We start from the raw sequence: 26,306 nt of genomic DNA, 5'->3' as shown, positions 1-26,306 counted from the left end.
CTGATATATGTAATTAGACATGGATATGGGCCGGTGAGTCCGACCAGCCCGCCCAGATATAAACTCATTTAGCTGAACTTAGATATATAAAATTGGTGTCACGCCCGATCCGAGTCCAAGCCCGTATAATCCCGTCAGAAACTGGACGAGCTTGGACTATATAAATTTTTCATCAGACTAGTCCGACCCGATATACTATATATATATATAATATATAAATATAAATCAATTATATTTTTTTTATAAGATGATATATCCTTACCTTACCACCAATAGACAATTAGTTTATTAGATTTTTTCCAAACTTATTAAGTATTATGTTGTGTGTATTATTTTTTATTAAGAAACGTTGGTGTGATATTTTAATTGTATTTTTTTAATATCCAGATGAGCTTGAACGAGCTGACTTGAGATTCATATTTTAGGCCCGAGCCCAGCCCGAGCCTGACTCAATTTATTGCGGGCTGGGCTGGGCTTTGGCTAGTCAGATTTTATTAAAAGCCCGACAGACCAGGTCTAAACCCGGCCCGACTTAACCTAGCTCGACCTATGTCCAGGTCTATAAGTAATTGGCAAAATTTTTGTTTTTTTAAATTTGATAACGATCTCAAAATGAAATTTTTCATGAATTAAAGTTGTTTAATATCATATATACACTGAAACTATATTTTTTTATCTTTTAAAAACATCATTTTTAAAATTTTATTTCTCTAAATATTAATTTTTTCTCTCGTAACAAAATAACCTAAATGAGCTTAAACCTAAAAATTAAAATATAATTTAATTCATTTTTTTTTTGTTATCCAACGAAACTAAATTTTGTCAAACAAGTACGGATTTGAAAAAAAAAGATTTTGCAACCACGTAATTTTATTTGAAATTAACGCATGGAAAAACCCCGAAGGACAAATACCCTCTCTAATTCCTGTTCTGCTACGTCGCCAGCAGCCGTGAGCGACGGAATCCGACGGAGTTAGCCGTTTGCGACTGGAAAACTAAAAGGATGGACCTTGACGAAGACTTTGACGAACAGGAAGAAGAAGAAGGAGGAGGAGGAGGAGGAGAAGATATGACTGTCAGTGAAATTGATGAATTTTCCAATCCTTCTATGGATTCCGATTCTCAGGTTAGTTTTCTCCCTGATGTGTGATTTATGGCTCTTTTTTATGCATTTATTTTGGATTTTCTTTTCAGCTTTATGTATTCATTTATTTACTTATTTATTTCAGGTTAGAGTTAAACACCAAAATAAAGAAGTGCATGATGCTCAACCCAACCAATTCAACCTGAAAACTCAGGTTTGCTTCAATTTACATTTCAAATGATACACATTTGAGTATCGTCAAATTCTAAATCCACAATGAATAAGTGCTGAAGAATTGGATTGATTTTATCCAAAGTTATTATTTTCTTCCTAATTCACTATTTCTCTTGCTAATTCATATTTTATTTTTGGGTGGTAGAGAACTGAAGATGGTGTTGATTTCATTAGCAAACTGCCAGATGAGCTTCTCCACGAAATTTTATCTTACGCTAGTTTAAGAGACGTTGTGAGAACATCTATTTTGTCAAGTAGATGGAGATATATCTCAGCCTATAAACCCTTTCTCCGGTTTAGTTGGAATGAGATGTTTACAAATTGGAATTTGAATGCAAAAGGAAAACCTTGCATGGTTTTTGAAAAAAAAATTAGGAGAGCAGTAAATGATTACATACGGTTTTATAGGGGCGATAAGATACACTCGTTTAAATTTTGTTTTTGTAGTAACAAGTCGATTTGTTTTAGAGATTTGGGTTATGATGGTTTTGATGGTGCTGCTGATGTTGATGGATGGATTAAGTTTGCACTCAACAAATGCGTCGAAAGTTTAACATTGTTTGCAGATTGTCCATTTGATTGTTGCAAAAACCATTGCTTCTTACCAAGGAACTTTGTTTTTGAATACATTTTCAGGATTGAGCTTTTTGATGGTATGACAATAAGCTTGAAGCATCTTAAGTTGAAGTGTTGCGAATTAGGACCAAATTTTACAAACCAATTCAGCTCATTGGAAACCCTTAGCTTAGATAATGTGAATTGTCTAGCTAGGAACTTGGAAAGCATGTTGCCATTTTTGGGAAATCTTAAAACCTTAGAGATTAGTAATTCAATTCTTCCTAAAAAATTAAGTCTTGTCTCATTACCTCTTCTACGTAAATTCTTGGCTTACAGAACGAAATCATTAGAGGAAATTGAGTTGTCAAGCCCATATCTGGTTGAATTAAAGTGTTTAGATGGTCGTGGCAATCCGGAAGATCTAGCTTATTATATCAAGTGGCCTGTCAAGTGTAACTTCAGTGGAGCTCCTAAACTGACATCTTTATCTTACATGGTACCAATCGCTGAAATGGATGTCATGTTCACTGATATTTCGCGACAGAATCCCGAGTTAAGGAATCTTACGGTTGTCATCTTGAATGATTGGGTATGTTTTTAATTGAAAAAATGATGGGAAAAGTGAATTTTTAGTTTCTAATTTGATGGTTTCTCACCATGATTTTTCACAGTTCAAGTGGACACCAACAAGAAATGTTTGGACGTTGAGCCAAGTGACACACCTGAACCTACGAGTTTTCAAGTCCTCATATTTCAGCTTTGCTAGGGCTATGGCAATCCTGAAAGCTTTTCCCAATCTCCGTGTTTTCCGATTGATAGTAAGTGAGAAACAACTATTTCTTTTGGAGCTATTTATTTATTTATTTATATCATGCTTAATGATGTTTAGCCTAAGTACCCTTTTATGTATCCAAACTTCCATTGGTGGATTAGCATGAAAAGAAACGTATTGGTATTTTGTCAAGTGTATGAATCTAAACTATCTTCCTGGTGATTGTTTTCGGCTTCAAATTCATTGCATTCTTCGTGCTGTAGTTTTCGTGTGTTGCCCCCATAGTTATTAATGGCACGCCTATGGTGCATGGCACACCAGGGACGGTGCTTAGCGCTTTAACATACTGATGGGGGGTGCAGTCTCCCTGGCGCGTGCCAGGAGCGGCATTGTGCGCCAAGATGCAGTTGGCAAAGGCACGCCATGGTGAAATAGGTGCACTTTTTAGGCATTTTAGTTCTAGCCCGAAATAGGGAAGAATTCGACCTCGACCAACTCAACATTACAAAAACTATAAAGAAGATAATCTAACATGGGATTTAGTTAGTAAGGATGCCAGAGTTGAAGAAAGTGCATATAATAATAGAGTAGGAAAAAGGGCTAAAGTATCATCTTCTAGCGTAGGATTGAAGTATGAATCTTTCTGGAGAAGACAGAATTTAACCTTTAATGTGAGTGAGAAGGATGGGACTAGCCGACTGTTGGTATTTGACATCGAACGTTCATAGTTGTTAAAGGCGCACCTCGAGCAAGGCTCAAGGTTTTGAGCCTTGAACCTTGAAATTGAGGCGCTGTACAAAAGGCTCTCGCCTTGTGCGCCTCACTCGCGCCTTGGAGCCTGGAGCCTGATGCGCCTGACAGTTTTACTTAGGTTTCTTTTACATAGGTTTCTTTTACATGTTTTTTATTTTTACAGTTTTGTTTTTTAAGTAACTGCTTTATTAATCTCAACCACTAATCTAACTTAAATCAGATTAATCTTAACCCTTAATTTAAATAAGAATATGAAGAGTCGTAGTCATAATTAAATATATAAAGAATAGAGAAAGGTTAGGAGAAGAGTCACGTACAGAACGAAGTCCCCTCCACTCCAGGGAAGAACAAATTTTGACAGTGGAGGAGACTATGGAGAGGACGATATTAGTTTGGAGGATGATCTTGATGATGATGATTATTAGTTTTTGTTGTGTGTTCTTTTTGATTGACAATGAATGGTTATTAGTTTAGTAGCATCAGTTATAGTTAGGTACTTTAGGTTAAGACGTTAAGAATATGTTCGTATCTTTATGAAGTATGAACTTAATTTGGTGTTTTTGACATTTATGATTTAGTATTATGTTTTTAAGTGTTTTTTTTTTTTTTTGGTTTACTCTTAACTAGTAAAAGAGTATATATCTTTATTTTATTTTATGTGCCTCGCCCTGCGCCTTGAGCCTAGGCTCCACGACGCCTTTAACAACTATGCGAACATTGTGTAATGATTGCAGATGCATTGTAAGGAGGACCTTAAAGAAGAAACGGAAGAAGAGCATGATCTTTCATATGTACCTGAATATCTCGAGGACTTTTCATTTTCTTACTTCCATTGCAGCAAGTTGCAAATGCAGTTTGCCGAGTATTTGCTGAAATATGCAAGTGCTCTTGAGAAGATGTCCATCTTAATCGACCCTAAAGGATCCCAATATCCTTTTTATAAAGGACGATATCGTGGGATGACTTATTGGAGTGTTGCTAATACACTGCGGGAATTTGACAAACGCAATATTCTGGATGTCCAAACGTCTGAAGAAATCATTTTTGGGTCCATTTCTCGTTGATTAACTGCCAAGCTATCAGAAATGTTGCAGACAGGTAAGTTCTCCTAATCGCGATTAGACTCTTAAAATGATCTGTGTGTAAAATTATTGGTGAACTGAGTTTAGTATATATATACAAGTCTGCAAACAATTATCAGACCTGTTGAAAGTATATGATGCTAAAAATGACCTGATTTGAATCCATTTTAGACCATAAATAAGTAGTAGGGTGTTAATGAGCCATGGTGATTCGCAAACTATTTGAGCTCGGCTTGAGTTCGGGATCGGGTTGAGACATTAATGAGCCGAACTGAGCTTCCTTAGGTTCGGTTCGAAAGCTCGCGAGCAGGCTCAATTGATTTTTTATATATTAAAACTATATGGTTGTAGACTTTATGGTAAATTTGAATTTGTTAGCAACTAGATTTCTTTAATCTTATAATTTTGTTTAAATTTGTTGTCAAGTGTATGTTAAATTTGTTTTAAGTTTAAATTTGGTGTTTCCTTCGTTAGAAAGCTGAAATTTAATAATAAAATGCTAAATAAGGGACAATGAATAAATTAAAATCGAACCACTCGCGAGCTTTTCTTGAGTCGATCTTGTGTCGAGCTCGAACCAAGCCTAAAATTATAGGCTCGTCAAACTTCGAGCTTGAGCTGAACTTATCCCGAGCTCGACCCGGGCTTAAAAAAAATCCAGGCTCAACGAGCTTCGAGCCTGAGCCAAGCTCGATCTTTTTGATTCTCGAGCCGAGCCTAGCCTTCCTAGGTTTGGTATCGGTTCGGCTCGTTGACACCCCTAAGTAGTACTATGCAATTATGTTAATATTTTGGTCTACTTCTTTTTTATGCCACAAATATGGAAGTTGAGTTTTTGTTTCGCTAGTTGCTAGATTTGGAGTTGGGCACATGAGTATATCTACTGTACTGATATATGTCCCATGATCAAACCCGCATGAAATTATTGCTGGTCAGGTGGAGAAGTACTGATGTTCTCTAAGGGTGTAGAAGGGGAGAAATAAGTGGTATTCGGATGTGAAATATTATTTGAAAGCTGAGGCGTGGAATTTTTTGAGCCGGGTCAAGCAAAGAGCTCGGCTTGAGACATTAACGAGCCGAACTGAGCTTCCTTAGGTTCGGCTCGAAAGCTCGCGAGCAGGCTCGATTGATTTTTTATATTTAAAACTATATAATTGTAGACTTTATATTAAATTTGAATTTGTTAGCAACTAGATTTCTTTAATCTTATAATTTTGTTTAAATTTGTTGTCAATTGTATGTTAAATTTGTTTTAAGTTTAAATTTGGTGTTTCCTTCGTTAGAAAGCTGAAATTTAATAATAAAATGCTAAATCAGGGACAATGAATAAATTAAAATTGAACCATTTGCGAGCTTTTCTTGAGTTATGTCGAGCTTTAACGGAGCCTAAAATTATAGGCTCGTCAAACTTCGAGCTCGAGCTGAACTTATCCTGAGCTCGAGCCGAGCTTAAAAAATCCAAGCTCAACGAGCTTCGAGCTCGAGCCAAGCTTGATCTTTTTGATTCTCGAGCCGAGCCTAGCCTTCCTAGGTTTGGTATAGGTTTGGCTCGTTGACAACCTTAAGTAGTACTGCTTAGAGTATTTTTTGGCCACTGACCTATTAAAGATGCTTGTGTTTGCCTCTTATCCTATTATTTTGTGACATTGATCCCTCGTCGACGTATAGCAATCAATCACATTTGGTTCCTGACGTATATCTATCAATCACATTTAGTCTAGTTTAGATGAAAATGAGTGCAGATGTAAAGAAAGTAAGAAACCCGTTAAATTGCACACGAAATTATTGCTGGTCAGGTGGAGAAGTACTGATGTTTTCTAAGGGTGTAGAAGCGGAGAAATAAGTGGTATTCGGATGTGAAATATTATTTGAAAACTGAGGCGTGGAATTTTTTGAGCTGGGTCAAGCAAAGAGCAAGTTGTGCTTGCTTGCGATCAACCAAATCGAGAGAGAAGTAGGTAGTTGACCAGGGTTCCAAACCTTAGATTCGACCGGTGGGTGAGGGGCCCTTAAACTATCTCATTAGGCTGTTTCTAGGCAACTAAGTAGATTGTTGAAATATTATAACATTTGTGTTGCGATTAGCGGTCATTAAAAACAAACATTGGACGGGTCTCCTATGCAGTGAAAATCTGTTTAAATTTTACCAAATGTGATTGATTGTTTTACATTGAGGGTTAATTTCAGAAAATAATAGATCAGGGAGCAAACATATTCTTATAGTCCTAATAGGTCAGAAGATAAACGCTAATATTTTTTATAGCTCACGGGCTAAATAGTGCTTTCCTCAAACTATTGCATCTATTGTATCAAGAGTGCTAACGATATATATAATCTGTTTTGTCAAATTTTTTTCAGGCGACATGAAATCTGGATTTGAAGTAAAGATTACAGCGATTAGGAAAAGAAATATTGATGCCAAAAGATCCCAATGCCACAGTCACCATTGGTAAAGCATTTGCATGTCTTAAGTTAGCCAAAAGAAATATTGATGCCAAAAGATCCCAATCCCACGATATATTTTTTTTTTGGTACTTTGCCTAAATTCTTTACTGCCCTTGTTGAAATTTTGGTTATTGATTATGCTTATGTGATAAATGGAGTTCAATAATGTTAACTGTGATATTTTCTCTCTATAATTAGAATTATTCATGAAGTTTTTTATTACACATTTTAATATCATAAAATTGTTAAACTCAATTTTTATGAATATTAAAACTAGAAGAGTGTTTAATCCAGGAGCTTATGCAAATTGCATGTATTCTATAAGCTTAATACAACTGATGCTCGTTGTACTTGGCTCGAAATTTCAATTGCTCCCTGAACTTTCAATTTGTATTCTTGTCTAATTGCAAAGCTCTCTTCAATCCAAATTTCTTCTTGGCAAATAATTTTTTTATTGTTTTTAAATTAACAAAGCAAAATGTTGTGATTATGCGCACTGGAGATAGAATTGCAGTTCACTGAGGAAGTTACAAAAGCAGTTTAGGGATGACAAGCAATGGTTGAGGGTACGCCCCATCCTAGGCTCTAAAGCAAGTACTTCGTTGAAAAAGCTGCAAAAGCAGAGATGTGTAAGGGGGGAGTTTGGCCATAGCAAACTCAACTCCAAGATTTGGCAAACTTACGAGAAGGTTTTGGTAGGGAGTGATGAATGGAACGTATCAACATACGTTGAGTTAGTATAAGGAACACTATAGAGGACAATGATTATTCTGGCGTTGGATTTCCGCCACCCCTAGATCAGTAGTTGGAACTGGTTTAAATGATCCACCCTCGTCCACTAGGGACAGGAGAGTCAGGTATACGTCCTTTGCGAAGGAGACATATGTCTCCATAAAGGGGAATTCTATGGATTCTATGGGACCGTCGAGAGCCCATAGTTCGTGCCCATTCTAGGGTGAGGTTTAATCACAGAGAGACCCTCCGGGACGGAATACCAACATATGCATGGACATAACGCTTAAAGAGGGATAGACCCCTTCGGTAGGAGTTGGCTGACCGAGATTTGAGGAAAGTTGAGGTTCCACACAAGGGTTTTGGTCTGGCTCGGACTTGGCCCGTGACAAGATGCACCACTCTCCTAGGCGCGAAGGCTAATACTTCGTTGAGGAAGTTGCAAACATTGTCTTACAGGAAGAGACAATGGAATAGAGATGCACCCCCATCCCAGGCTCTAATGCAAGTACTTCATTGAGGAAGCTGCAAAAGTAGTCTGGTAGGAGACAAACAATGGTTGAGAGATGCACTGCCCTCCTAGGCTCGAGATGCACTGCCCTCCTAGGCTCGAGACAAACAATTGTGCTTTCCCATCTATCGATTTCCGCTCTGGTACCACCTATCACGGGGCCACTCTTTGACACCGTGTGCCACTTACTTTTTCTCAGAAGGTAAGCTAGCGAAGAGTTATGCCTCACAATATCTGCAATAGGCACATATACGGGTTAGGAACAAGCTATATACCGGGGCAAGCATTCATATTAACATCACACAGACAAGCCACATAGACCATACATAACAATAGGCAACAGAATCACACTAGGGGAAAAAATATAGGGCAAGCATTCACATTAACATCACACAGACAAGCCACATAGACCATACATAACAATAGGCAACAGAATCACAGAAAGGTATATGAATAATGATGATCGATTTTATTAATCGTAAAACCTGAATGTTACACCGTCAGTAGCGGTAGGGGGGGAGAGGGGAAGATCCTAGGTCTATTCTAGTGTCAAGTCCCGGAGAGATTAGTCCTCCCCCTATAGTGTTTCTTACACCAAGGCGAGGCCTAAGGGCAATAGACGTTACAACGTTCCATTCACCACTGCCCCCGATTGCGCACACACTCTCCCCGACTTTACATCCAAACTCTCCCCCATTTCACTTATACACGCTCCCCCATTACATACATTGGAATTACATCGATTTCATACATTGGAATTACATCGATTTCCCCCCTTTTACACTCTCTCCGTAACAGGCGGCACCACTACCCTCTCATTGGCTAGCTATTTTCACTACAACGATTTGGTGGCTTTAGCGCTGGCGAAACTATTTAGCTTATGATATCAATTGGCCTGTCAAGTGTAACTCCTAAACTAACATCTTTATCTATCATGTTACCAAGCACTGAAATGACAGGAATTTTCACATGCACCTTAATGAGCAAGTGAATTTGCTCATTCACCGTTAGATATAGGCTTATTAAATCTAAGCCTCATGATGCTTTGAATCTCCACCTTAGGATTCTAATAAGCCTAGATCTAACGGTGCATGTGATCAAAACTGCTGAAATGAATGTCATGTTCACTGATATTTCACGGTAAAATCCTGAGTTAAGGAATCTTACGGTTGTCATCTTGAATGATTAGGTACGTTTTTAATTGAAAAAATGATGGGAAAAGTGAATTTTTAGTTTCTCAGAGTTCAATTGGACAGCAACACACCTGAAGCTACAAGTCCTCACATTTCAGCTTTGTTAGGGTTTTTCATTTTCTTACTATGATTGCAGCAAGTTGCAAATGCAGTTTTAGTTCCTGAGAATATGTCTATCTTAATCAAATCTAAAGGACGATATCGTGAGATAACTTATCGAAGGGTTGCTAATTGTAACAGACCATGAAAATACAGAGAAATCCATGGGATACCATGTAGAGTAAGATGCTACATTGATATATTTTACTTGGGAACAATACACAGATATATATACAAGTAGTAGCTCCTGATATTACTCCTACAGTCAATGAGACATACTGACCCTACTAGCAGCCTAAGCATGCCCCAACAGCCTTTCAGCAACCCTAGACATGTTATTCATTAATTACATTGACTTATACTCTAACAATAATCAAATGCAGTTCTTTTGCTCCGCTTTTCAGAGTGTTTAACATTTCACTCCATACCGCAAGAAATATAGTGTTTAGCTAAGTTTATATGACATCAGTGTTAAAATTTGGATTGAAGAGAGCTATGAAAATCTTCTATATTTTGTTCTTTTTTGACAAAAAAAAGTTTAGAGAGCAGAAGTAACTGCAGTATAAAAATCTGAAAAGTTTCAAGGCCACGGACTTATAAGAGAACTATCGATATCTCCACAATTTAAAAATTCACAAATACAAGTTAGAAATTTCCTCCACAAACTTTTTCACTAAAATTGTCTAAATATGCCTACCTAGCAAACATTCAAACCAAGTTTAGACAAACAATCACCGGAATAGTGACGAGACAACCATGTCAGAAACAACTTATTATCATCTCATACATAAAAGTTAGTCATTTCCAACATAATTGTCACATCAATGTTCCAGTGATTTTTCTGTATGAAATGTCCAGATGACAAACACACCGGAATGGTGACTGTGGCATTGGGATCTTTTGGCATGAATATTTCTTTTCATATTCGCTGTAATCTTTACTTGAAAGGTTTCGAGTCGCCTGAAAAAATTGACATAAAAGATTATATATCATTAGCTGAGACTCTTGATACAATATATGCAATAATTTGAGGAAAGCACTATTTATCCCGTGAGCTATAAACAAATATTAGCGTTTATCCCGTTGACGTCTCAACGTTTGTGATTAATGACTGCTAATCGCAACACACTAGAAGAGCTAAGCTGAAGTAACCAAGCATATGTTTAAGTGTCAACTGTCAAGGCATAGTGGATCTAGATGTGACATCAAGCATAACATGTAGCATTTTTAAACTGTCAAGACATACCGAACCTAGGAACGCTCGGCTCGAGAATCGAAAAGATCAAGCTCGAAACTTGTCAGAGTCTGGATTTTTTAAGCTTGAAGCTCAACGAGCCTATGATTTTAGGGTCGGTTCAAGCTCGACCCGCGAACGGCTCAATTTCAATTTATTCATTGTACCTGATTTAACATTTTATTATTAAATTTCAGCTTTCTAATGAAAGAAACACCAAATTTAAACTTGAAACAAATTTAACATACAATTGAGAACAAATTTAAACAAAATTAAAGAAGGGTTAATACACATATTTGCCATTGTGTTTTTTCGGAAAAACAGATTTGCCCTTAAATCAAATAAACCCACAAAACTATCCCTGAATTTCCCATAAATCTGCAATTATACCCTAATCTGACGGAGCTACTAAACGGCGATGACATCAAACCTTCTTATCTCCAGAAAAACTTCAGAAAAGAACAACCAATCACAAACAGAAAAAAATATGCACATTCAATTTCGATTAAAGCAAGTTAGAAGAACAGATTGATCAAAATTCATTTTCATAAAAGCTCAATCAACCTAATAAAATGGCGTCTAAACCTCCTAATTAATCCAAAAGCAATAGCAATAGAAAACAATAAGAAACCAAATGAATTTTGATTGTCGCCCTCCACTTTTTTTGGAGACAAGAAGGTTTGATGTCATCGTCGTTTAGCAGCTCTGTGAGATTAGGGTATAATTGCAGGTTTATGGAAAATTCAGGGATAGTTTTGTGGGTTTATTTGATTTAAGGGTAAATCTGTTTTTCCGCAAAAACACAGGGGCAAATATGTGTATTAACCCATTAAAGAAATATAGTTGCTAACAAATTCAAATTTAACATAAAGTGTCTACAATCATATGTAGTTTTAAGTTTACAACAAATTTAACATATAAAATAAAACTGACAAAAAAAATATAGCAATTAAAAAATCAATTGAGCCAAACTTTAAGGAAGCTCAGCTTGGCTCGTGAATATCTCGAGTCGATCCCAATCTCGAGCCGAGATCGAATAGTTTGCGAACCAATGTGGCTCATTAACACCCCTACTACTTAGTTATAGTCTAAAATGGATTCAAATCAGGTATCTGCTACGAAAAAAAAGAAAAAGAAATTACGAATGCCATTTTTAGCACCATATACTTTGACACAGGTCTGATAATTCTTTTTAACTGGTAGGGATGTAAACGGGGCAGGGAGGCGCAGAGAATGCATTTTCCATCCCCGTTCCCCGAGTAGTCGGGGATTCCCCATCCCTGTACCCACGAGTTTGACGGGACAGATTTGTCTCCAACCCCGTCCCTGCGAGATACCATTCTCTGTTTACAGATGTTCCAAAAACTTTTTCCCCATAGAGAATCACCGATTATGTTTAAAAAAAAATAGTAAAGCCTACAAGTTTTATGAAGCGGTAGCTAATAATACCAAACATCAACAATCATTTTCAGATTTTCCAAACCACAAAAAACTAAAAATGGAAGACAACCAATCACCAAATTAAAATGCACTTAAATCATCCCAAAATATCAATTATCATGGGGAATAGTCGGGGATCCCCTATTAGGAATTAACAGAGGGGGACGCACGAGTGAGGATACCTTTCTCATCCCCGCCCCATCCTCACCACGGGGACAAAACTATCCTGATCCCCATCCTATAGGGATTCTTATCGAGGATTCGCTGTCCCAGTCGAGACGGATCACCAACAGGGAATCCCCCCATTTATATCCCTATTAACTTGTATATACTCACCGACTTAGCCAATATAATTTCACCAGTTATATGGTGGGATACAGATCATTTTAAGAGTCTAATGGCAATTAGAAGAACTTACCTGTCTGCAACATTTCTGATAGCTTGGCAGTTAATCAAAGAGAAAATGACCCAAAAGTGATTTCTTCAGACGTTTGGACATCCAGAATATTGCGTCTGTCCAATTTCTGCAGTGTATTAGCAGCACTCCAATAAGTCATCCTACGATATCGTCCTTTAGCAAAATAATATTCGGATTTTTTGGGTTCGATTAAGATGGACATCTTCTTAAGAGCACTTGCATATTTCAGCAAGTACTTGGCAAACTGCATTTGCAACTTGCTGCAATGAAAGTAAGAAAATGAAAAGTCCTCTAGATATTTAGGTACATATGAAAGATCATGCCCTCCTTCCGTTTCTTCTTTAAGGTCCTCCGTACAATTCATCTGCAATCATCACACAATATTCAGTTCGAGTCCTGGCAACCTCATTAATTTGTGGAATTAAAAACAAATGGCGGGATGGGCCTATGTTGTGCACGCTGCAAGCCCAAGGGGCATTTGAGTGTGGGGATTGTGTCAGAGATTAATATAAGATATATGATTGCCTTAATTATAAGTTCCAGCTTTTAGTTCAATCGGTTCCATGACAAGATTATCATCTTTATAGTTTTTGTAATGTTGAGTGGGTCAAAGTCTGAGTGCACCATGGCGCGTCTTTGACAACTGCATCTACGCGCACAATGCTGCCCCTGGCGCACACCATCAGTATGTTTAGTGTGAGCCTTCATGAATTTCATTAGTTATTCACTACCAAAAGTGTATATGGCAGAGCATTCAAATAATAACGCAGCTCAAAAATAAATCGAAATCTCTTATCTCATAATACACACACTATTGGGGCAGGAGCTTTTCCTCGAAAACTAGACAATGATACTTCAGCTCCTTTTCCTACTCTAGTATTATATGCACTTTCTTCAACTCTAGCATCCTTAGTAACTATACCCAATGTTAGATTATCATCTTTATAGTTTTTGTAATGTTGAGTGGGTCAAAATCGAATTCTTCTCTATTTCTGGCTAGAACTAAAAAGCCTGAAAAAATGCACCTATTTCACCATGGCGCGTCTTTGCCAACTGCATCTTGGCGCACAATGCCGCCCCTGGCACACGCCATGAGTATGTTAAGGCTTTGATTGGATGAGAGGTTTTGAAGGGTAATTAAAGGGAGGGTAGAGAAGGGTAAGGAAGGGGAAGGAGAGGGAGAGAGGGTATTACCCTTACCCTTGTTTGGGAGAAAGGGAATGGTTCATTAAAACCCTTCAAAACCCACCGATTTGGTGGGTTGAAAATCCATTAAAAATCTATTGATTTTGAACCCTTCAAAACCCTTCATTAACCCTTACCCTCCAATTTTTTAATCTTCCAAACAAGGTTTCCACTAACCCTTCCCTACCCTCCCTTTAATTACCCTTCAAAACCTTCCATCCAATCAAAGCCTAAGGCGCTAAACACTGCCCCTGGCGTGCCATTAATAACTATGGGGGCAACACACGAAAACTACAGCATGAAGAATGCAATGAATTTGAAGCCGAAAAAAACAATCACCAGGAAGATAGTTTAGATTCATACACACAAAATACTAATAGCTTTCTTTTTATGCTAATCCATCAATGGAAGTTTGGATAAATAAAAGGGTACTTAGGCTAAACATCATTAAGCATGATATAAATAAATAAATAGCCCGAAAGAAATAGTTGTTTCTCACTTACTATCAATCGAAAAACACGAAGATTGGGAAAAGCTTTCAGGATTGCCATAGCCCTAACAAAGCTGAAATATGAGGGCTTGAAAAATCGTAGCTTCAGGTGTGTCACTTGGCTAAACGTCCAAATCGGTGTCCAATTGAACTGTAAAAATCATGGTGAGAAACCATTAAATTAGAAACTAAAAACTCACTTTTCCCATCATTTTTTCAATTTAAAAACATACCCAATCATTCAAGATGACAACCGTAAGATTCCTTAACTCGGGATTCTGCTGTGAAATATCAGTGAACATGACATTCATTTCAACGCTTGGTACCATGTATGATAAAGATGTCAGTTTAGGAGCTCCACTGAAGTTACACTTGATAGGCGAATTGATATCAGAAGCTAGATCTACCGGATCGCGACGACCATCTAAACACTTTAATTCAACCAGGTATGGCTTTGACAGCTCAATTTCCTCTAATAATATCGGTCTGTAAACCAAGAATTTACGTAGTAGAGGTAATGAGTCGAAACTTAATTTTTTAGGGAGAATTGAATTACTAATCTCTAAGATTTTAAGATTCCCCAAAAATGGCAACATGTTTTCCAGGTTCCTAGCTAGACAATCCACCTTATTCTAATGAACTGAATTGGTTGGTAAAATTTGATCGTAATTCGCAAAAATTCAACTTAAGATGTTTCAAGCTTATTGCCGTACCATCAAAAAGCTCAATCCTGAAAATATATTTCCTCAATAAGAAGTAACAGTTTTTGCAACAATCAAATGGACAGTCTGCAAACAATGTTAAACTTTCGACACATTTGCTGAGTGCAAACTTAATCCATCCATCAACCTCAACATCAAAACCAATATCATGATTATCAAAACCATCATAGCCCATGGCTCTACAATAAATCTGCTTCTTACTACAACAACGGAAATTGACCTCAAACGAGTGTATCTTATCGCCCTTATAAAACCGTATGTACTCGTTTATTCCTCTCCTAATTTTTTCTTCAAAAACCACGCAATGTTTCTTTTTTGCATACCAATTTGCTACCTCCTTACTAAACATCCCTTTCCATTTAAACCTGGGCAAAGGTTTATTAAACATCTCTTTCCAATTAAACCTGAGCAAAGATTTATATACTGAGACATATCTCCATCTGCGTGACAAAATAGATGTTCGCACAATCTCTCTTAAACTAAGATAAGATAAAATTTTGTGGAGAAGTTCATCAGGCAGTTTGCTAATGAAATCAACACCATATTCAGTTCTCTACCACAACAACAACAACAACAACAACAACAACAGAGCCTTAGTCCCGAAATGATTCGGGGTCGGCTAACATGAACCATCATATAAAAACCGTGATATCAAGTCGTGTCAGCGACACAAATTCGCTCCCTCCACTCCGTCCTATCCACTACCATATTTTCCTCAATTCCCAGTAAACTCATATCACTCTCGATCACCCTCCTCCAAGTTTGCTTAGGTCTTCCCCTACCCCTCACCACTACATCCCTTTGCCACTCTTCGGTTCTCCTAACCGGCGCATCAAGCGCTCTACGTCTCACATGGCCAAACTACCTTAGTCGATTTTCTCTCATTTTATTCTCAATAGATGTGACCCCTACTTTTGTCCTAATTATTTCATTACGCACCCGATCCTTTCTCGTATGACCACACATCCATCTCAACATACGCATCTCCGCCACCGACATCTTATGGATGTGGAAGTGTTTCACTGCCCAACACTCCGTACCATATAACAATGCTGGTCTAATTGCCGTCCGGTAGAATTTTCCCTTCAATCTATTAGGCATGCCGGGGTCACAAAGGAAACCCGTAGCACTCTTCCACTTCGACCAACCAGCTTTAATCCTATGAGCAACATCTCCATCTACTTCTCCATCCGTTTGGATAATAGATCCTAAATACCGGAAGCAATCCGAGGCCTGAACAACTCTCCCATCTAGGGTGATTGTCCCTGCCTCCCTACTCCTATGGCCGCCAAACTTACACTCCAAATATTCTGTCTTACTTCGGCTCAACTTAAAGCCTCTAGATTCGAGAGTTTGTCTCCATAGTTCCAACTTCCTCTCCACTCCTTCTTTCGTCTCATCGACCAACACAATATCATCTGCAAACAACATGCACCATGGTATACCATCTTGAAGTGAACTTGTTAGTTCATCCATAACGATGGCAAAAAGAAATGGGCTTAGTGCGGAACCTTGATGCACTCCAATCGTAATAGGAAACTCTTCAGTTCTCTACCACCCAGAAATAAAATATGAATTAGCAAGAGAAATAGTGAATTAGGAATAAAAATAATAACATCAATCCAATTGTTTAGCAGTTATTCATTGTGGATTTGGAACCTGAGTTTTGTTGGGTTGAGCATCATCCACTTCTGTATTTTGGCGTTTAACTCTAACCTGAAATAAGTAAGTAAATAAATGAATACATAAAGCTGAAAAGAAAATCCAAAATAAATACATAAAAAAGAGGCATAAATCACACACCATATTCCGTCGGATTCCGTCGCTCACGGCTGCTGGCGACGTAGCAGAACAGGAATTGGAGAGGGTTTTTGTCCTTCGAGGTTTTTCCTTTATATATACATATATATTAATATGATAAAAGGTTATAACTCTAAATATATATTTAGAGTTACATTAGGCGGGTTGGGGGATGGGGTGAGCAATTCCATCTCCATCCATGGGGATTCCTTATCCCGCCCGTTGAGAAAAATGGAATAAAATTGTCCACATCCCCATACCAATAGGTAATAGGATCTCCATGGATATACCAACCTCATTTCGTAAATTTTTTCCCAAACTAATATCAAATATACACGATTTACTAAATACTCATTTCGTTTTATATTACATGTTTTTCTAAAGATTTTTTTGTTTCATAATACATGTCATTTTAATATGATTAATATACATTAAGTCACATTTGTTCTGCTATAAAACATGTGTTTATGGAGATTAATTTGAATAATAGATTTATCATAAAATAAATAAACAGTGGAATCAATAAATGAGATGCAACAATGCTTTTTTTTCTAATATTTTTAATTTCTCTACAATTCACTAGAAAAACATATAATATGAAACAAAAGGAGTATAATTTATTTAAAAAATAAACATAAAATTGTAGAACCTCTAAATGGGATAATGAGATTCCCATTCCAAAATTATATTTGATTATTCAAACATTAAATAAGGGAATATTTCATTCCTATTCCTATTCCATAATCTAAATTTAACTAACCAAACACCCCCTTAATAGATTTAGTTTTCACTAACTGCAATTCTTAATTCATTAAGTTAATGTAGGAGAAAAATTCTGTTCTTCTCCTCTCCCGCTTCCATTACCACCACTCTCTGCTGTACATATATCACGTCATTGTCTTATTTTGAATGTAATTAGTTAAATTAGTCACCCTACTGGTAGCAGCTACCTTGCCACTTTCAAGAAGAAGAATATTGATTAGGAACATAAAATAAGTTAATTGCATCCGTTAATATAAATTCCTAAATTCATAAAAATCTTCATTAAACGATGAAGAGACAACAAAATTAGGGGTAAATTTCATCAATGATGTATAACCTTTACCCTATTTCACACTTTGGTGTACAACCTTCAATTTGTCTCACTAATATGTACGAACTTATAGGTGACCTATCACTATGGTATACAGCAGGTAAAAATAACCGGTCAACGCGCCACATCAGCGGTTTGACCGGTTAAAAAGTTAAAATTTGACTATTTAATTTACAATTACTTTTATACCCTCTTATCCCTCATTTCCCTCTTACTTTCTCTCTCTAACTCCTCTCTCTACCTTATTTATTTTTCATTTAATCATTGCTTTCTCTCAAAACTAATATATAATTTTGATAATTTTCACCTGTTGATGAGGTGATTATCCATCTTAATCATCCTTTATCCATTTTTAAAAACTAAGGAATTAATTGAATATAATCATCATTTATCAATTTTAAAAAAATAAGGAAGTAATTGAATATTCCAGCAATTCAAAGAAGTTCCAGCAAAAAAAACCAGCAAATTGAATATGAAGTTCCAACAATTCAAAGAAGTTCCAGCAAATTTTAGCCAACATTATCCCTTTCTGTGTCAGACGGGTCATTGGATTCTGGACTCCGATTTAGTCCTGGTTGACGATATTGCAAAACTCGCGGCTCTTTCACTCGGCAAAAAACAGTCCTCATAGCTCAAGGGCACGGTAATACGAATTTCACTCCATATTTCACTCCACCTTTTTGGTCCCTTCTTAAATTGCTGGAGCTGCTCAATATTTGTTAGAAATGGAGGAGCTTTTTTGCATTGCTGAAATTTCTTAAATTGCAGAGGAAATTTTTGAGAGAGAGAGGGTCAGGAGAGGTTGAACTAAGATTTAGTTGGAGAGGTGGGAATTAATTTGTAGGCTTTTAAGGATAATGGATCCCAATGAAGTTTGAAGAGAGAGATGAGTTGGAGAGAGAAAGAAATTTGAAGTGAGAGAAAGAAATAGAGGGAAGAAGACGAAGGAAATTAAGAGATAGGGGTAAAGAAGAGAAAAAGATAAAATTAGTTTTTTTTATAATTTGTGGATCCCATTTTTACTTAATAATTTAATAAAAAATGATGATGTGGCGTGTTGACTTTGAGTTGACCGGACATTTTTACCTGTTGTATACCATAGTGATAGGTCACCTATAAGTTCATACATATTAGTGAGACAAATTGAAGGTTGTACACCAAAGTGTGAAATAGGGTAAAAGTTGTACACCATTGATGAAATTTACCCCAAAATTAGAGAATGAAGAGTAACGCAAAGGTGAATTAGTAATTAGTAATGAAACAATAGGTCTGAGAGATTCAGATGATTGATATTTCAATTTGCATATGAAACATGAGATGCTATTTATAATTCAAGGTTTTGAATTGATGAAACTGTTTAATGGAATTTGTAAATGCGGGGTAATTAATAAATTATTTTAAGGATAAAACTGAAATAGTATTTATGATATTAATATATTAGTTATGATATTTCAATTTCTTAATTACCATTAATATAGATAATTTAAACTTGTATATTTTCTCATACGAAAACTAAACGAAAAGACCTCTAAAACACATCTTACATATTCTCTCTGCTTCTGCTATTATAGATAGTATAGTTTGCATATGAAGCATGAGATGGTATTTTTAATTTAAGGTTTTGAATTGATGAAACTAGTTAATGGAATTTGTAAATGCGGTGTAATTAATGAATTTATTTTAACGATGAAACTGAAATAGTATTTATGATATTAAATATATTAGTTATGATATTTCAATTTCTTAATTACCATTAATATAAATAATTTAAACTTGTATATTTTCTCGTATGATGCAAACTAAGCGAAAATACCTCTAAAGTTAGATAATATAGATTTCTAAAACCAAACATTGACAAAAAGTAATTAATTATCTGATTCCCAATCCCTACTCAAAATATGCCTAACCAAACATATCCTACTTAAAAACAAAACTCGAAGTTGACTGCTTTTATTAAAATAAATTGAAGCTGAACCACCGTTTTAAGATATATAATTAATTATATTCCGTAAAAAAAAAAGATATATAATTATATACATTCAGTGATCCATAAGGCGTTTAAACCCTAATTCAGCTTCGAAATCAGAATAAGAGGAATCGGTATTAGCTGCCATAACCGAGCCTCAAATCGCTCCATATTGTGAGGAAGTGGAAATTGATGCCAAGATGGATGTTGAAGCAGTTAGGAAGCTGGATGAACACAAAGAAGAAGAAGACATGAATCCCTCCGATGTCTTTTGCAATCTCTCTATCGATTCAGACTCTCAGGTTAGTTTTTTTCCATATTTCGGAGACTGTATTCGTTGTCTTTTGATTGATTTCCATCGAAGTTATCATATCTTTCCAAATTCATTATTTCTGTTGCTAATGTAGGGTTTAAGAGAAGAAGATGCAGATTTCATTAGCAAACTGCCAGATGAGCTTCTCCATGAAATTTTATCTTATGTTAGTTTAAGAGAGGTTGTGAGAACATCTATTTTGTCACATAGATGGAGATATCTCTCGGCATATAAACTAGTAGTCCGGTTTAATTGGCTAGAGATGTTTGTTATAAAGACAAAAAATTATGAATTTTGGAGAACCGAGGAAAGACCTTGCATCGCTTACATGGGAAGCATTACGGAAGCAATTGACGAGTACATAAGGTCTTATAAGGGGGATCATATAGACTTGTTTGAACTGAATTTCTGTTTTCGTAGTTGTTGGCCCAAAATAAAATAAATTTTATTTTTTACGTATATAAATGCTTAGGTTATGTTTTTAGGATATAGTTTATATTTTCTAGAAATAATACACGTATAAGTTAAGCTTCAACCCGTGGGAAAATCCGGCACCACGCGGGGCATGTCCTCAATACGCATCGCGTAAACAAGGCGTCCGGAGAAATCAACGTCAAAACGCAAACACACAACGCGTCCTTCACCTTACGCGGGGCGTAATTTCTCACGCGAGACGTATTTTCCAATACGCCGTGCGTAAGACGCATTCGCGGAGCATGCCAAGATCAGAGGCTTGAAGACGCGGGGCGTATCTACAAGACGCGGGGCGTAATCCTTCACGCGGGACGCGACACCAGAGACGCCACACGTGAAAACCATCAATGAAACGCACTAGGCCTAATGTCTGCCAACACGCAGGGCGTAGCAGAGCATACGCGGGGCGTGTCGTCTCGCCTAGAAGCAGTCAACGACAGTTTGAGGAGGTTAAGTTAGTTAATTAGAGTTAGTTGAGTTTGGTTAAGTTAGTTGGTGACTATTTACCAAAATACCACTGATTATTTACCAAAATACCACTAATTATTTACCAAAATGCCACTCTAAAAAACTATAAATAGACCTCCTCCCCTTCCTTATTTTTCACACTCAACACAAACACAATCCCCTTCCTAAAGGTCCCTTTCAATGCTCTCTCTTTTCTAGTTCTTAGTTTCTTAGCTCCTAAGTTCTTTAAGTTCTTCAAGTTTTTCCTTTTGTTCTTCAGTTTTTCTTAGCTTCGATTCTTTTTTAAGCTCTTTTTAGCTCCAATTCAAGTTCCAATAATCTTCCTTTCAAGTTTCTCAATTCAATTTAGCATTCCTAAGCTGTTACTCTGCTCAATTTTCAATTAGAATTTCATTTCCAAATCAATTTTCCAGATTCGTCCAATCGTTTTCAAAGCCAAATTCCGTCCATTTAAAATCATTTTTTGCTTTCAATCTCTTCAACAAAGTTGTTCCTGACGTCCTGAAGTTCGATCTAGTATATTTATTTTCCCAATTCCGAGTCCAGAAACTCTATTTACAAATTAATCTTTGCACACCAAATTCTTTTAGCTATTCTGCCCAGATTCTTCCAGATTCGTCCAGTCATTTTCAACTCTCAATTACGTCCATTTAAATTCCGTTCTAGCTTCCGGTCCCTTATACAAAGTTGTTCTTGACATTCTGAAGTTCAATTTACATTACTTACAAGCCCAATTCCACATTCTTAAGCATCCAAACGAACCTCCCGAAGTTAAGGTCTAAATCTGCCCCATTTGCCTACCAACGTTTTGCCATTGCACCAAGCACATACCGTACGGGCCCGACCGATTGCAGCTCTCCAAGGACCTCACGCCGACGCCAAAATTCAACATCAATCCGAGATAGCTATTGTGGCTCCGAGTTTGTTGTTGAATTCCAAGTTTTATTTAATTGCATTTCAATTCCCCGTATTTGATTTGTTATTCCATTTCAATTGAATTAGCTATATGTTTAGTATAGAAGTTCTTCAATTGTAATTCATTTCCAATTTCATGTTTCAAACGCTTATTCAATCAATAAAATACCAATTTTTCACTAAATCTGGTGTCAATTTCGCACTTTAAATTCCTTTATTTTCTCGTCTTCAATTTACCCGCATTAGCTTAAATAAAACAATTTATCTAGCAAAGTTTCTATAACGGCGCTAGAGACCCAAGAGGGACTTTTTCAATCCTTGCGTCCCTCGCCAATAGCTTCGTTTAAGATTTCAAGTTTTGGCGTGCAATTCCATAAACTTAACCGTCTTTAATATTTTGAGAAATAATTTCTCTGGCACGCCCGCACCCTAACCACACGTGACAAGGTTGAAATTAGCATATTCGCAAAATATCGCTAACAATTTTTGGCACGTCCAGTGGGACCTTTTATTTTTTTTAGGCTACCAAAAATTGCATATAGAACCTAAAACTTTCTTTTTTACACAATTTATTATTTTTTTTTGGACCTCATATTGCACTATTCTCGCCCCACTTTACCATACCAAAATTTATTAGCTAACGCTAACAATTTTTGGCACGCCCAGTGGGACCAACTACTTTTATTTAGGCTTTGCCAAAAATTTCAAAACTTTTCTTTATAACCCGATTCACATTTATTTAAATTTTTTTATTTTCCACTTATCTTTTATGCTTTGCTTTTATTCCATTTGTTTATTTTCTTGTTCTTCCTTTTTTCAATATTAGATTACTAACTTAATTTCATCATTTTCACTTATAAGTATTCACGGAGAATGCCGCCTAGGAAGAACACCGGAAAAGATCCGATTCCATCGGAATCCGAAGAGAGTCAAAATCAGAACCGAGATCATGACAATGAGCCCGGAATGCCTGAAGGCTTTGTAGCCGAGACCGTGAATAATAGAGGAAGTGCAAGCCAACAACCACCTCAAGGCCCACCCATATTCGACATAACACCACTATTAGCGAGTATGGAGAAGCAAATCAGCCAATTCCTACATGGATTTTCACAAACCATGAAAGAGAATCATGAGGTTATATGCAACGCAATGCAAGCTATCAATGAGACCCTGTTCAAAACCAGCAATGAGGCGGTAAACAATTCCAATACGGTTCCGGCTCTCGAGGAGAGGATTGTCGATTTAACCGGAGAAATCGACAAAATCCTGAAAAAATGTGCCGAGCTGTTCTCACAAAAGTCAACATCTCAAGGACCGACAGACAACGGAAAAGGAACGCCGATCTCAGGCGCCGGTGAGAGGTATACTCCTCCACCAATTCGAGAAGAAAACCTCAGGTTTAATGAGCGCGGTGATAGGATCAGTCCAGAACCCGTTCAAGTCCCACCACCTCAACAACAGTTCAGGTCTCATATCGGGCCTAGTAACCATACCGAATACTATGAGGAAAACCATACTCGTAATATGGGGGGCAATGGGAGAGGAACCAGCTTTCACCCACAACGGACGATGCACACACGCATGGAGCCCGCCAACAACTTAGGAGAGGCCCAACGCATAAGAAACATCGTCCAAGAGATTTATGGGCCAGCCGTAAGAGAGGTGTACCGACCCGAGTTCCAAAAACCGTATCCACCGCAGTACGATCAACTATATCCCTTACCTCACAACTTTAGAGTCCCTGATTTCACCTTGTTTTCAGGAGAGGAAGGGCAATCCACCATAGAGCATGTGGCACGCTTCACCTTTCAATGCAGTGGTTTGAGCATGGCTATGAACTTCGACATGTTGCGCTTACGCCTATTCCCAGGATCATTAACAGGACCAGCGTTCTCTTGGTACACCACTTTGCCATCCGGGTCCATTCATGGATGGGAACAAATGGAAAGGCTTTTCCATAACCAATTCTATCGAACGGAGCCCGAGGTGTGTGTGGCAGAACTTTCCCATATAGTGCAGCGACATGGGGAACCGGTTGAAAATTTCATTAATAGATTTAAGAAAATGCGACATCGATGTCGAATCAACATTCTCGAAGTCGAATTTGTAAAAATTGCTCAACGAGGCTTGGAATTCAAAAACCGAAAGAAATTCCAAGGGATCGACTTCCATGATTATTACGAGTTGGTAGCTAAAGTATCTGAGTACGAAGAGTTGATGAAGGAGGATCATTGGCGGAAAAAGAGCACTATGGGGAGCTATCAAGAAAATATGCAAACACATGAGGTAGCTATTGCCGATTTAGCAAACACCGGATCTCGGACGTGCCCCAGTTTGTTAAAGAACCCTAAGACACCAGACGTAGTCAAAAGGAGCCCAACCACTCAGTACACTTTCGATGTCTCAAAGACGGAAGAAATCTTCGATTATTTGTTGAAGGAAAAGTTCATCACACTACCACCTAGACATGTGATTCCAGCTAAAGAAGAAATACGTGGACGAGACTATTGCAAGTATCACGACAATTGGAGCCATAATACTCAAACTTGTTTTAGTTTTAGAAATGCCGTGCAGGATAGGATAAACCGCGGGATACTCCAATTCCCAGAAAAGAAGGAAAGCATGTTGATCGATGATGATCCATTCCCGGTAGCCAACATGATCAATGCCACTTCACTAGTGTGGGGGGGGGGGGGGGGGCAAGGGAAAAGAGTGTTCCAACCCAAGGACCCGGCGAGTTTGGGTACCAAGGGCGATATCATCAACATCTAAGTCGAAGGAGAGTTCGAAGGGCTCAAAGAAGAAAGATACGCAGCAACGGCTACCACGTTTTGTGAAGCCTCCAAAGATGTTAACCGTCGACCAGTGGCAGATACTCAACCATAAGAAGTTCCCAAGACCTCTCTCAAAAAATGCGAAAAGAAAATTAAGAAAAAGAGAGGCAAGGAAAAGAAATAGTCAAAGGGGATCATCCAGCATTAACTCTAATGATGCGAAAGAAAAAGGGAAAATCCAAGAAAAGAGCACCCAAATCCGTGTGGGGGATTTCGTCATACAGACACATTGTGCGACCACCTCTTTGATCTTACCTTCAAATTTTAGAGGTGAAGGCACTAAGAAGGAAGCCTCTAAGCGCGAGCACAAAGAGCAAGAAGACCTAGCGCCGAAGACGTCCGTCGAAGACGCCATGAGGAGGGTTTACTTTGACAAGCCCACTCCAAGGATGACTCGCCACAATAAACCTTTATATGTTAAGGCTCATATAGATGCCAAAACAATATCCAGAGTGCTCATCGACAATGGATCAGCTGTTAACATCATGCCAATGAAGACGGTCTTGGCCATAGGCAAATCGGAGGAGGACATAATCTCATCAGAAGCATCAGTTTCAGCCTTCACGGGAGAAATCACGAAGACATACGGTGTCCTACCTTTGGAGCTCACCATTGGCTCTCACACCACCACGGTTGCTTTCTTCGTAGTAAATTCAACTGCAAGCTATCAAGCGCTTTTAGGAAGAGATTGGATTCACTCCAACTCATGCATCCCATCATCTTTGCACCAACTCCTTCTATTTTGGAAAGGAGAGGACGTGGAAGTTGTCCGGACAAACGAGAAACCATTCAAAACCTACTCGAACGGAGTCGAAGCCTCCAGGAGATTGATGCAATTGGTATAACAAAATAAAACAAATAAAATACCGATTTTTCACCAAAAAAAAAAAAAAAAAAAATCAAAAAAATCCTAAATACATTCTTTTGTGTACAAATTTTCAATTCTAGTCAATTTATACACAAAAGAGGGGGGCAATTGTTGGCCCAAAATAAAATAAATTTTAAAATAAATTTTATTTTTTACGTATATAAATGCTTAGGTTATGTTTTTAGGATATAGTTTATATTTTCTAGAAATAATACACGTATAAGTTAAGCTTCAACCCGTGGGAAAATCCGGCACCACGGGGGACGTGTCCTCAATACGCAGCGCGTAAACAAGGCGTCCGGAGAAATCAACATCAAAACGCAAACACGCAGCGCGTCCTTCACCTCACGCGGGGCATAATTTCTCACGCGGGACGTATTTTCCAATACGCCGTGCGTAAGACGCATTCGCGGAGCATGCCAAGATCAGAGGCTTGAAGACGCGGGGCGTATCTACAAGACGCGGGGCGTAATCCTTCACGCGGGACGCGACACCAGAGACGCCACACGTGAAAACCATCAATGAAACGCACTAGGCCTAATGTCTGCCAACACGCAGGGCGTAGCAGAGCATACGCGGGGCGTGTCGTCTCGCCCAGAAGCAGTCAGCGGCAGTTTGAGAAG

General features: G+C 37.7%; 2 protein-coding genes across 8 annotated transcripts; one reads left to right on the top strand and one right to left on the bottom strand.

The window, feature by feature from the left end:
* The first annotated feature begins 879 nt into the window (after positions 1-879).
* Positions 880-7,106, top strand: LOC136230238 (putative F-box/LRR-repeat protein At4g15060). Of its 3 annotated transcripts, none has more exons than XM_066019244.1 (6): positions 880-1,126; positions 1,230-1,298; positions 1,464-2,465; positions 2,548-2,694; positions 4,136-4,499; positions 6,842-7,106. In XM_066019244.1, the coding sequence occupies exons 1-5, from the start codon at positions 1,004-1,006 to the stop codon at positions 4,463-4,465; spliced, it is 1,671 nt and encodes a 556-aa protein (XP_065875316.1). In that variant the 5' UTR covers positions 880-1,003; the 3' UTR covers positions 4,466-4,499; positions 6,842-7,106. The 3 variants fall into 3 exon arrangements, with proteins under 3 accessions (XP_065875316.1, XP_065875317.1, XP_065875318.1); XM_066019245.1 differs by lacking the exon at positions 6,842-7,106 and adding an exon at positions 5,331-5,787; XM_066019246.1 differs by lacking the exon at positions 6,842-7,106 and adding an exon at positions 5,420-5,786.
* A 2,980-nt stretch (positions 7,107-10,086) lies between these two features.
* On the bottom strand, positions 10,087-16,962 carry LOC136230497 (uncharacterized). 5 transcript variants are annotated; one of them, XM_066019576.1, is made up of 8 exons: positions 16,756-16,962; positions 16,612-16,668; positions 16,464-16,503; positions 14,464-16,370; positions 14,244-14,381; positions 12,556-12,919; positions 10,710-10,864; positions 10,087-10,423 (listed from the first exon to the last, which is right to left on the bottom strand). In XM_066019576.1, exons 4-6 carry the CDS (start codon positions 14,824-14,826, stop codon positions 12,590-12,592), a joined length of 831 nt encoding a protein of 276 aa, XP_065875648.1. In that variant the 5' UTR covers positions 14,827-16,370; positions 16,464-16,503; positions 16,612-16,668; positions 16,756-16,962; the 3' UTR covers positions 10,087-10,423; positions 10,710-10,864; positions 12,556-12,589. The 5 variants fall into 4 exon arrangements, with proteins under 5 accessions (XP_065875648.1, XP_065875653.1, XP_065875651.1 ...); XM_066019579.1 differs by lacking the exon at positions 10,710-10,864; XM_066019578.1 differs by lacking the exon at positions 10,087-10,423 and having other exon boundaries at positions 10,549-10,864.
* Between the last annotated feature and the right edge of the window lie 9,344 nt (positions 16,963-26,306).

Source organism: Euphorbia lathyris, chromosome 5 (genome assembly GCF_963576675.1).
Source record: "Euphorbia lathyris chromosome 5, ddEupLath1.1, whole genome shotgun sequence".
Classification (NCBI taxonomy): Eukaryota; Viridiplantae; Streptophyta; class Magnoliopsida; order Malpighiales; family Euphorbiaceae; genus Euphorbia; species Euphorbia lathyris.
The sequence above is the reverse complement of the archived record's forward strand: the minus strand, read 5'-3'. Positions and strand labels throughout refer to the sequence as shown.